Source organism: Physeter macrocephalus, chromosome 15 (assembly GCF_002837175.3).
Source record: "Physeter macrocephalus isolate SW-GA chromosome 15, ASM283717v5, whole genome shotgun sequence".
Lineage (NCBI taxonomy): Eukaryota > Metazoa > Chordata > Mammalia > Artiodactyla > Physeteridae > Physeter > Physeter macrocephalus.
In genome coordinates, this window is record NC_041228.1 from 81,193,201 (window position 1) to 81,206,085 (window position 12,885).

The 12,885-nt window shown below is 38.3% G+C and overlaps 1 protein-coding gene across 8 annotated transcripts in view; it reads left to right on the plus strand.

The window, feature by feature from the left end:
• LOC102996303 (scaffold protein involved in DNA repair) overlaps positions 1-12,885 on the plus strand; it is a 313,877-nt gene that overhangs the window by 147,491 nt on the left and 153,501 nt on the right. For all 8 annotated transcript variants that reach the window (XR_003683330.2, XR_003683329.2, XR_008619449.1 and 5 more), the window contains exon 8: positions 4,319-4,532. Coding sequence is in view for 5 of the 8 variants with exons in the window: in XM_028500283.2 (XP_028356084.1) it covers positions 4,319-4,532 (214 nt within the window). In the remaining 3 variants the exon portion in view is untranslated. The remainder of the gene's footprint in view (positions 1-4,318; positions 4,533-12,885) is intronic.

Consider the following 12,885-nt stretch of genomic DNA (forward strand, 5'->3'; position numbering starts at 1 on the left):
GTGTGTGTGTGTGTGTGTGTGTGTGTGTGTGTGTGTGTGTGTGTACATGATGGGTGAGGACTGAGGAAAAAAGTAATGGTGGGCACCTGTTGATGATTTGGCCTGAAGAAGAGAAAAAGTACCAGTTTCAGAGAGTAGTAGGACATATATTTTAAAGCAAGACGCTTTACGGATTAGCCTGTTAGAATATCTATGAAGATAAAGAGAGTAATAATACAGGGAAGATCCCAAATTACTCTGTGGTCATCGTTTGGATAATTAAGTGGAACAACTTAAAGTTAGTGCAACAATTATATTATGAAAAGTATTTCATGATAAAATAATTACGGATGTTTCTGTCGCTATAGGAGGATGATTTCAGTATTTCTCCCCCCCGTACTAACTTGCTTCACCTGGTACTTTCTTTTATAGTTTTTGTTAATTTCTTGTGTAGTATGTTTTGTATAAGTATTCATGAATGTTTTCCTCAGAATAAATATTAATTCATCAACATAACCCACTGAGGAGGGTTGGAATTAACATACATATAAATGGACCCTAGCCACCTGTATATTTCCAATAAGTCATTTAAGCCAGGAATCAAAAGTATATTTTGTTCTTATATTACTTGCTCGATTCTTTTGTGGCCTCTTGCTCATTTAAAATCAAAGACTTTTTTTTTTAGAGTAGTTTGCTGATAAAATAAATCACTCACTCATTCATGCGTTCATTCATCAAATGTCAGCCTTTAAGTTAACTATTTGCCATTTTAACTACAGAGTATTTCATCTGCTTGGCATATGTATGGATAGGAATTACTAGATCCTGTGGTGTATTTCCTCTGTGAATCGTCTGTTCCTGTGTCTTAACCACTTTGGTGCTGTGTTGATATCTGTCTTCGGGGCACTTCTTCCTCAGCGTTTGGTTTCTGTCAGATTATATACTTTCTTTTCAGTGTGGGAGTCCTGACTGTGCCCAACCAGCGACAAGCCTCACTTGAGTCCATTTCTCAACCTGGTGTGCTTTTTCTTTCTTTCTTTCTTTTTTTTTTTTTTTTTTTAACATTTAAAGAAGTCCTATGTTGTAGCATAATAAAATAGAGAAAAAAAGCATCCTCAGTTTCCTGTCTTTAACTGCCATTTACCCTCGAGACACTGCAAGTATAGGACTTGTGAGAATACTCAGTTTTGAGCATAAAATCTGCCAGTAACCTCTCTAACCTTAAGAAAGTCGTAGGAAAAACTAACTTGTTCAGTTTTCTTACTTGTCAAAAAGGGAGATTAATATCTTCCTTACCTATTTCATAGGGTTATTGTGGATCAAGTACCATAATAGATTTGAAAATGCCTTGAAAAGTTGCTATTGTGACAGTGACTGATGACAGTGGCAGCCATTATTGTATGGGTGACAGACCAGGCCCTGCACTGTAGGCTTTCTGTGCTCTCTCTCTCAATGTTTGCAGTGTTCTTGACTATAGCTGATAGTATCTCCATTTAAAAAGGAGGATACTTGTAAGTGTAGATAAGGTATTTGAGGATTTCAGAGGGAAGGAATAGTTGCCTCTGGCTGAGATTCAGGAGACACTTCCTTGACAACATGAAACTTTGGCTGAGTCTCACAGCATTTATGGAAAACGTTGCCCCACTGTCACAGAATGGCCTTTTATGTTTCCTCCGTCTAACTGCAAAACAGTTTTCTTCGTCTGTAAAACCAGTATCTCTTGTGCTCAGATTGAAAGCTTGCGTTGAGTGCATAACTTGTCTTGGGTTGTCCCAGGCTCTTTCCCCCTCAGAGGAAGAGGAGATTACGCTGCTTACTTCCTGCGGGGAAGGCAGGCCACTGGCTTCTCCTCCGGCCTGTGTGGGAGCTCGTCCTGTGGGAGGGACTTCGCGCTGCTTGGTGGAGAAGTGCTGTTCGCGGCCCTGTGTGCATCCAAGATTGCACTCGCAAACCTGTGTAGTCACCAAGCATGCTGTGATGATGGTCAGATCAGGGTTCATAGTTATTAAGATATTGTCAGGAGTTCTCATAAAAAGCTTCAAAGAAACTGCAGTCAGTAGCGGTGTGACTCATCATAGATATATAGGTATTTCTGCTGTAATACTATTTATGTGTTTCTGTAGTGTCTTGCCTTTTGTAAAATCTGTCAGGGTCTATGTGGACTGTAGGGTTGGGGGCAGACCGCTGAAAACCTATATCGCTTTTTAATCAGCCGCACATGACAGTAATTGGTTACCCTAAGGGAGAACGGTGCTGCCCGGGCACCACTGGCCGCTTGAACTCCAGCAGGACAGTGGGTGCTGGAGAGCACGGGCCATGGGGCTCTGGACAGCGGCTGCTGCCGGTGGCAGAGGATAGTGTTGGGGGTAACCCCTGAGTACAGGTAAAAGTTTTAAAAATTCCTAAAATATGTCCAGAAATTTGCCTGTGGCTAGTGCAGTCCCTAACACTAGGGCTTTTCCCTTTGCTGCCAGTGAACTTAACTCTGCCCACTGCATTGCTGCCCTGCCCAGGAAAAACGGTGTGTGCACCGCAGTGACCCCCACATATCCTGACTTCTTTTCCTGTTCACCAGCTGAGGGTGAGCTACTTTTTATTAAAAAGACACCTGTCGTGGCAGAGCAGACTGAGTCTTCGCTTCCTAGGCAGTGCCGTTCTTTAAAGTGTGTTTTACTCCCCATGGTGACCAGCACAGCTTAGGATGTGCTTGGTCACATCCTTCCCGCTTCTGTTTCCTTCTTACCTTAAGAAACAGTCTCACGATAGACACGTACTTAGAAATCATAGTTCCAGATAGTGCTCTGGGGAGATGCCACGACCTTGCTTCATACATGAACACTTGCTGGTGGCACTCAGAGAGAGGAGGGTGTGGAAAACTTGGGGTCCAGGGGAAAATGACTAGAGAAAAGAGAAGGAAATGGAAACGAAATTAAACTATATAACTAAGGTGCTGGTACTGTTTAAATGTTAATTTTTATACTCACTGTTGACCAGTTAGCTAAAGTGGTAATGAAAGTCATATTGGTGTCTGTTATTAGCAAGGCACTGTGCCAGACACTTAGGTTTTATCTCATTTAATTCATTTATTTTTTTAACTAAAAAGCAGAGAGTAATAAAAAAAAGTGTATTTACTACCTAGAATTAATAACACACATATTAATCTTTTGTCATTTCTGCTTCACATATTTTTATAACAAACAATACGGCAGATAAGTTTGAAATCCCCTGGGTTCCCTTCCTGAGTCACACTCCTCTTTCTCTCATGATTCAACAGGTACAATGAGTTTTCTTTGTGTCCTGCTAGTCCATACTTACGTACTTGTATGACATGTGTATCTGTAACAATATTTTATTGGTCTTTGTGTTTAAGAAAAATGACATTATGGGTGTTAGGCTGTACATATCTGTTTACCCCTCTTGTATTTGAGATCTCTCCAAGCTGATATATACAGATCAGGTCCATTCACATAAGCTTCTGTAGAGCGTCTCTTCCATGAACCCACCACAGTTTACCTATTGGCTATGGACTGATGCTGGGTTTCCTCCTCTTACAAACAACACTGAGATGTGCAGCCTTGTCTAGATCTCCTGGTGCATGTGACAGAGTTCCTCGGTACATAGCTGGGATTTCCAGGTTATAGGCTCTATGCACACTCTCAACTTTATTTATCTTATTTAATTCTTAAAAATGTTAATCGAGGCAGGTGGCATGATCCCCAGTTTACACATGAGAAAAATGAGGTGTTGAAATGCTGTGTAACTTGGCCAACTTAATTAATAAGAGACCCAGTGATTGAATCCAGATCGAATTCCACCCATTTAAATCTAGAGCCCTAACTCCCATCAGTCCACAGAAATCCTCAACTTTGAACGTCCACGATCGTTAGAATACTTGCAGCCGGCCAGTCATACTGTGTCATTTCAAAGTAGACAGTCAAAGCAGGTAATGAGGTGGAGAGGACCCGGTCATACTCCTTTTTGTTGTGATTTTTGAAAGGGTTCAAGTTTTGGAGTGAAAACATGCTTTGTGAAGTGATGGATCTGAGTTTTCCGTATGTGCAAGACTGGTTCTTTATGATAGAAAACTGTTTCTTATGTTGCTTAAAATGTATATATTAAATGCAACATGCAGGTTATATTGATTTAAAAAAAAAAGATGTTACTGTGAGCATGTTAGAGTCTGTATTTTACTTTGCAGAGTATCAATATATAGACCATTTTCTCCAGGTGAAGAAAGCTATCTGAAAGTGATTCTCTTTTTCATGATAATTTTATTCACACTTGGACCATATGTCTTTTAGACTTCATTTTTGCTTTTGTTTTTTTCTTCACCTTCTAGGTATAAAATCTGGTATATTAACTGTGAAAATTCTAGAGCTTCATGAGGAATGCACCATCCAAGTTGCAATGTGTGAGCAGTTATCGGGGCTGCAGGCTGACAGCTCTTCTCAGGGTGGGGCCCCTGGGACTGGCCTGAAGGTTCTCTTCGCCAAGGAGACTGCACGCTGCCTCAGGGGACTTCCACAGGACATCATCCATATCTACCCTCCCTGGTGAGTGCAGGGGACTGATCCCCATAGTCACCAACTGTGGGTTTGTCTCAAAAGACCTTTTTATCAGGAGCATTTTTGTCACTTTATTATACAGTAATGCCAGGGGATGGAGCCAGGATTCGACATAGATTTTATGTAACAGAAACTCTGAACTGTCTCTGATGGCTCGTTTGTACTTCTGGTAGCAAATTTTTGATAATTTGGCGGGGGTGGGGAGGTGGTGAGGGAGAAACAAGCACATCAAGATTCCTGCTTAAGTGGTGTGTTGTTATGAAATCTGGCTGTTTTTGTTTGTATCTTTCTTAGAAATATAATTTTAGTAAGAGTGATTATGTGACAATAGGATAATACACATTACTTTAATACTTCTTTGCTCATTACTTTAGGGGGATAAAAATCACGAATTAAGACATAATAGGGTTTGATCTTCAGAGGCATAAGTGGTCATTAGTGGATCAGAAATTATTTTTGAGGATACCATGTTTGTTTGCTTCTGCATAGGGTATTAATTTTTACCACCAAAAGAAGAGGGAAGGTTTGAGCAGACTTGTTTTAAGGGCTATTAATTTTATTGACAGTTTTTAAGTTTCATTCATCTGTTAAATTCTTAGGTTTGAATTCACCCTTAAAGATCTTTAAGTTAAACTTCTTCCTCAGAGGAGGGATCTTTTCATTGTGTCCATAGTGAGTGATCATCAGTCTCTAATTAAATTCTTCTACAAACAGGCTGAGGATATCAGAGGGTAACTTGCATTACTTTATTTTATTTAAATTTCTAATACATTTTAAAATTGAACAATATAATATACATATAGAATCATACGCAGATTATAAGTACACATTTCATCAAGTAATCACAAAGTGAATACATTTCTGTCCAGTCCAAGAAATAGAATGCAGTCCATACCTGAGACTGCAATGCTCTCCCCTTTCCTTCCTCTCCCTCCTGCTCCAGGTGACCATGATCCTGACTTCTGATGCAGTAGACGCCTTTGAATGTGGGTTTTGTGCTTCTCAATATATTGTTACCATAATAACTTGTAAAGCTTATAGCTGTTTCCACTGCTGACAGTTTCTCAGCAGTCGCATCAATACCACCGTCAACATTTTTATGACCTCAGATTATAATTTCTTTACTCTTTCCGTCTTCTCAGCATATAGTATATATCCATTCTTTTGCTAACATAAATAACTCTTTAATAGATATTCATATATACATATTTACATATTTCAGATGATTTCTCAGAGTAGATTTTAGGAACTGTTTTAGTGGATTAAAGGATACACTTTTTTTTTTTGCTTTTAATTAATTTTTATTGGAGTATAGTTGCTTTACAATGCTGTATTAGTTTCTACTGCACAGCAAAATGAATCAGCTATACATATACATATATCCCCTCTTTTTTGGATTTCCTTCCCATTTAGGTCACCACAGTGCAGTAAGTAGAGTTCCCTGTGCTATATAGTATATTCTCATTAGTTGTCCATTTTATACATAGCATCAATAGTGTATATGCGTCAATCCCAAAAGGGTATACATTTTGTTGTTGCTGTTAACTGCTGTGATTTCTTGATACAGTTAAGTAAACTGTAAACCTCATAGTAGAGTACCTGCTGCTGGTCAAACTGAATACTTTCTCTTATATTTATTTACTGATGACAGCTTCTCTTTTGCAAATTGTTTTTCTTAACTTTTACTCATATTCATTGGGGTCCAGGGGATATTCTTATCAATTCATATGTCTGTTTTGTGTAGTAAAACTTTTCTCTTTATACAGTTATGTTACTTACGATAACAATTTTGTTTTTTCCTTCCTAATGCTTATGCTTCTTTACCTGTTTCATGTCTTGTTGCATTGGCTAGAACTTCCAAATCAAAATTTTTTCACTACTGTATTCCCAGTGACTAGAATAATGCTTGGCCTATGGTAGACATTCAATAACTATGTAATTAATGTTAAGTATTAGATAATCATCAAGATGTTATTAGTCTTGTTATGTTCCCTGTTTGAATGAGAGGATGTATCAATGTATTTCATTTATTTGTACATTCGCTAAGAAGCATTTTTTGATGTTTACTTACTGTATAATAAGCCTTGTGCTAAATAATGGGTAAACAGTATTCAAAATGAATGACAAATCATCTCTGCCCTTAAGGGACTCACTTTATGGTGGAAGAGAAAGGTAAAATAAACATGTGATAAAGACTCTAGGAAGCATAATAATAGAGGTCTGTACAAAGGATGTGAGAGCAGTGAAGAGGTAAGCATGACTGATAGGTCGGTAGGGGAGAGTGTGTGTGTGTGTGTGTGTGTGTGTGTGTGTGTGTGTGTGTATGTACTGGGGAGAGAGCAGGTTGAGGTAGCTTCCTGGAGTTGCTGATTCTCTATCTAAGTTATGAAGGCTAAGTTGGAAAGAACCAAAGAAGGGGCTGTGAGGGCATTTGCAGTAGAGGAGACTGAATTAGCAAACAACAAGAGGCCAGAGTGGCATGGTGTATGCAGGAATATACATAGTGCATATGGATGAAGGGGAATTCTGCAGCAGGAGTGGCAGCAAGTGAGGATGGAGAACATGTGTACAGTGTTAAAGAGCTGGCGTGTTAAATCCTCCCTGCTGTCTAGGAAAGGAAGGATGTGATCTTACTCACAGTTTGAAATTTGCGCAGGATTACTTAGAAGGAGGCCAGAGTAAAGGCATCCAGGAGACTTTGGGAGTAGCTCAGGTCTGAGGGAAGATGATGACTTGGACTAGGATGGTAAACAGTAGATTCAGTATGTATCTCAGAGTTGGCAGCACCAGGATGTGCTGATGGGCTTGATGTGGTTTGTGAAGGAAAGACAAGAAACAAGATTCCTCTGAGTTTCTGGCTTGAGGAAACAAGTGAGTTAGGGTACCATGTAGTAAAATGGGGAGGCTTGGGGCAGACTTTGATGGCACAGTCAGCAGTAGTACCTTCTTGACACCAGCAATACCTAAAGCCCCGAGTAAACACAAGAGAGACTATGATGCCCAAAGAGAAACTGTCAGCTGGTCTGGTTTTCAGTGTAACCCACATGTGGTAACTGCCGAGATAGAGCCCTCAGGCTTCTTCATAGCTGCTTTTGTTCCTGCTCCATCTTTGCCACCTGGGATTCTGTGAAATGAAGAAATTGCTAGGAGTAAAGCAATGCTAAAAGTGGAAGGTTTGTTTATAGGGTGGGATTATCTTCCTGTTATGACAGCCAGTCTTTTCCCACCAAAATTACAGAGTGTCTTCAGAGGAAATAAATAGAAAAGAAAACTAATGCAGTGTGAAAATGAAAAAATGAGCACCATGATGGTAATCTGGATAATCTGAAAAACTAGAGGGAGGAAGAGAAGGAAATCTATCATTCATGCTTACATGAGAAAGAAGAAAAAGCAGGTGTCCGCTCTTGCTCCATGGGGCACTTTTCCAGAGGGTCTTCATAGGAATATGACCAAAAGGCTTTGTGCTTAAATAACTTGGGGAAAGGCTGGTTAAATGCATACTAGTTACTGTATGATAGGAGTGCTCAGAGTATCTAATATGAAAATGTGCATTACGATTTACAATAGAGGGAAGCAGAAGAAGAGGGGAACATACAAACAAGTGACCACTGTCTTCCTAGTCTAAGAAAGTGGATCAAGAGGGCAACTAAGGAGAGTGGTGTCTCAAAACATAGCAGAGCAGGGAGTTCCAGGAATCCATACCTCCACCTACGCAGCTGCTGCACGGGCAGGAACCATTTGAAGTAATGACTTTAGAATTCTATAGAGTTGAACATTTGTGGTCTAGGGAAGATTTTGGTAAAGAATACGGGGAGGGGGAAGGGTAAGATGGGACAAAGAGAGAGAGTGGCATGGACATATATACACTACCAAATGTAAAATAGATAGCTAGGGGGAAGCAGCCGCATAGCACAGGGAGATCAGCTCGGTGCTTTGTGACCACCTAGAGGGGTGGGATAGGGAGGGTGGGAGGGGGGAGATGCAAGAGGGAGGGGATATGGGGACATATGTATATGTACAGCTGATTCACTTTGTTATAAAGCAGAAACTAACACACCATTGTAAAGCAATTATACTCTAATAAAGATGTTTTAAAAAAAATGGGGAATTTCTGCTGCTGGTAGCAGCTACTGTCCCACATCACCCATCCCCACAATCCTGGCGCAGAATGCTAGAGCCAGGGTGGGCAGTATATCAGGGTTTGTACTGATTGCTGAATGAAACTTTGATCACTGAGGCACTGGCACAGAGGCTAGTGGACATTTTTCCAGCCCCTTCACAGGCTGAAGTGGTTTCCATGAGAGTTAAAGAGACAGTACATGTCTACCTCCCTGCTGTTTGGAACCAAACATTTAAGTGAATCTTTGTCAGGTCTAGCTGATGACAGAGACAATGAAACAAAACTACCACTTTGCTACACAAGACAAGGAGCACACAACTTACAAAACAGTATGGAAAATTCATAAATGGATGAATCCAGCTCTCAGTAAGTTAAGCTTCAGCAGCCCCTGTGGAGTGGAAGAATTAAATTCCCAGAGTTACCCCAAAATAATACTGAAATGTCCAATTTTCAATGAAAATTACAAAATATACAAAGAAACAGGGAAGAATTGGTGCATTCACAGGAAAAAAAAAATGACATCGCTGAGGAAGCCCAGACATTGGAATTATTAATCAGATATGTGAAATCAACTGTCTTAAATATTTCCAGTGAGTTAAAGGTTTACTATAGATTAAAAACTAAAGGAAATCAGGAAAATAATATGTGAGTAAAATGAAAATATCAGTAAAGATAGAGAAATCATAAAAAGCAAAGAGAAATTCTGGAGCTGAAAAGTATTGGGTTAGCCAAAAAGTTTGTCCAGTTTTTTCCATAAGATGGCTCTGGTAGTGCTTAGTTGTCTTTTAACTTCATTCGAAACAATTTTGTTAGACTGTATGGTGATAGCTGTCATATCAGTGCATTAAAAAAAAACTTATCAAAATTGCTGAGTTTTTTGGTAGCCATTTTAATATTGAAGATGGAGAAAAACAACATTTTTGGCATATTATGCTTTATTATTTCAAGAAAGGTAAAAACGCAAAAAAAGATTTGTGCAGTGTATGGAGAAGGTGCTGTGGCTGATTGAACATGTCAAAGGTGGTTTGCAAAGTTGTGTGTTGGAGATTTCTCTCTGGATGATGCTCCATGGTTGGGTAGACCAGTTGAAGTTGATAGTGATCAAATCAAGACATCGGTTGAGACCAATCAACGTTATACCACGTGGGAGACAGCCAACATACTCAAAATATCCAAATTAAGTGTTGAAAGTCATTTGTACCAGCTTGGTTATGTTAGTCACTTTGATGTTTGGGTTCCACATAAGTTAAACGAAATAAAACCTTGACCGTATTTCCACATGCGATTCTCTACTGAAACGTAGGAAAATGTTCCATTTTTAAAACAAATAGTGACAGGCAATGAAAAGTGGATACTGTACAATAATGTGGAATGGAAGAGATAGTGGGGCAAGTGAAATGAACCACCACCAGCCACGCCAAAGCCTGGTCTTCATCCAAAGAAGGTGGTTTTGCATATATGGTGGGATTGGAAGGGAGTCCTCTATTATGAGCTCCTTCCAGAAAGCCAAACAATTAATTCCAACGAGTACGGCTCCCAGTGAGACCAACTGAAAGCAGCACTCGACAAAAAGTGTCTGGAATTAGTCAACAGAAAATGCATAATCTTCCATCAGGATAACGCAAAACCTCATGTTTCTTTGATGACCAGGCAAAAACTGTTACAGCCTGGCTGAGAAGTTCTGATTCATCCATTGTATCCCCCAGACATTTGCGCCTTCGGATTTCCATTTATCTTAGTCTTCACAAAATTCTCTTAATGGAAGAAATTTCAATTCCCTGGAAGACTGTAAAAGGCACCTGGAACAGTTCTTTGCTCAAAAAGATAAAAATTTTGGGAGGATGGAATTTGAAGTTGCCTGAAAAATGGCAGAAGGTAGTGGAACAAAATGGTGAATACATTGTTAAATAAAGTTCTTGGTGAAAATGAAAAAATGTATCTTTTATTTTTACTTAAAAACCAAAGGAACTTTTTGGCCAACCCAAATACAATAACTTAAATTTTAAAACTCACTAGAGAGGTTCTACAACAGATTTAAACAAGTGAAACAAAAGATAAGTGAACTTGAAGATAAGACAGTTGAACTTATGTAGTCTGAGGAACAGAAAGAAAAATGAAAAGACCCTGAGAGACCTGTGGGATATGTCTGTCATTAGAGAAACATGTGCATTATAGGAGTACTAGAAGAAGAGAGGAAACATCAGAAAAAATATTTGAAGAAATAATGGCTGAACCACCCCCCCCACCAATCTGATGAAAGACATAAATATACATATACAGGGAGGTAAGTGATTTCCAAACACAATAAAATCAAAGACATCCACACCAAGACATATTGTAGTGAAATTGTCAAAATCTAAAGACAAAAACTTTTGAAAGCAGAAATATAAAAGGAACTTGTCATGTACAAGGGATCCTCAATAATATTAAGAGCTGATATCTCATTGAAAACTGTGGGGTCATGGATGCGACTAGAGATTATCATACTAAGTGAGGTTAAGTCAGAGAAAGACATACCATATGATATCACTTATATGTGGAATCTAGAATACGGCACAAATGAACCTATTTACAAAACAAGCAAACTCACAGACATCGAGAACAGACTTGTGGTTACCAGGGGGGAGGCAGGGTGGGGGAGGGATGGAGTGGGAGTTTGGGGTTAGTAGGTGCAAACTGTTACATACAGAATGGATAAACAAGGTCCTACTTTTTAGCACAGGGAACTGTATTCAATATCCTGTGATAAACCATAATGGAAAAGAATATAAAAAAGAATGTATATATGCGTATACCTGAGTCACTTTGTTGTACAGCAGAAATTAACACAGCATTGTAAGTCAACTAGACTTCAATAAAAAATAAGTAAAAAGTCTCATTTTAAATGGCATTTTATTGATGAGTACTAATGCTGAGCCTATGCATACTGTGTTTTTGTATATCATCTGAGAATTCCTGGAATAATGCCCACTTATAGGTAAGGTATATTATTTTTATGTATTGTTGGAATTAATCTCCTAATACCTAGTTTAGAATTTTTGCATCTGTATGCATGAGAGAAATGGCCTACACTGTCCTTTCTTGTAATGTCCCTATTGGTTTCAAAATTATTAGGGCCTTATAAAATAAATTGGGACATGTTTAAAACAAACAACAAAAAAACTGTGGGGTCAGAAAGCAGTTGATGACATATTTAAAACCAGAAAGGAAAAAAAACAAACACACCTGTCAACCAAGAATTATCTCTCTGGTAAAAACTACCCTTCAAGAATGAAGGAGAAATTAAGACATTTCCAGATATCAGCTGAACGGCATTTATTACCAGTAGACCTACCTTAGGAGAAATAACTAAAGGGAGTCCTTCAGGCTGAAACGAAAGGATACTAAACAGCAACTTGAGGACTTCCCTGGTGGTCCAGTGGTTAAGACTTTACCTTCCAATGCAGGGGGTGTGGGTTCGATCCCTGGTCGGAGAGTTATGATCCCACATGCCTCACAGCCAAAAACCAAAACATAAAACGAAGGAATATTGTAACAAATTCAGTAAAGACTTAAAAAAATTAAATGGTCCACATCAAAAAAAATCTAAAAAAATAAAAAGAAAAAGAAAAGAGGCAACTTGAACCCAGGAAAAAATGAAGAACATTGGAAAAAGTAACTACAAAGGTAAATATAAAAGGCAATGTTATTGTATTTTTGGTATTGTTTGTAATGTTCTCTTTCTCCTCAATGATTTAAGAGAATTATTCATATACTTTATAAATCTGTGTTAATGAGAATACAATGTATAAAGATGTAATCTTGGTATTTTCCAAAATAGGTTGTTAACACTTTTAAGATAGTAATTGTAATTCTAAGGTAAAAGTTAAGAAAATAACTCAAAAATGTAGACAAAGGGAAAAAATAATTAAAATAGCACAATACCAAAAAAAAAAACCCCACCTAAGTTAAAAAAGGAAAAGCAGTTATGAAGGAACTGAAGAACAAAAAGTAAAACATATAAGGCATACAGAAAACAATAGCTAAATGGTAGAAATAAAACCTTCCTTATCAGTAATCACATTAAATGTAAAACGATGAAACCGAACTATTAAAAGTTAGATCCTAGCAGATTGGAATTTTTTTTTTTTATGTTTGTTTTTTTTTTAACATCTTTATTGGAGTATAACTGTTTTACAATAGTGTGTTAGTTTCTCCTTTACAACAAAGTGAATCAGTTAT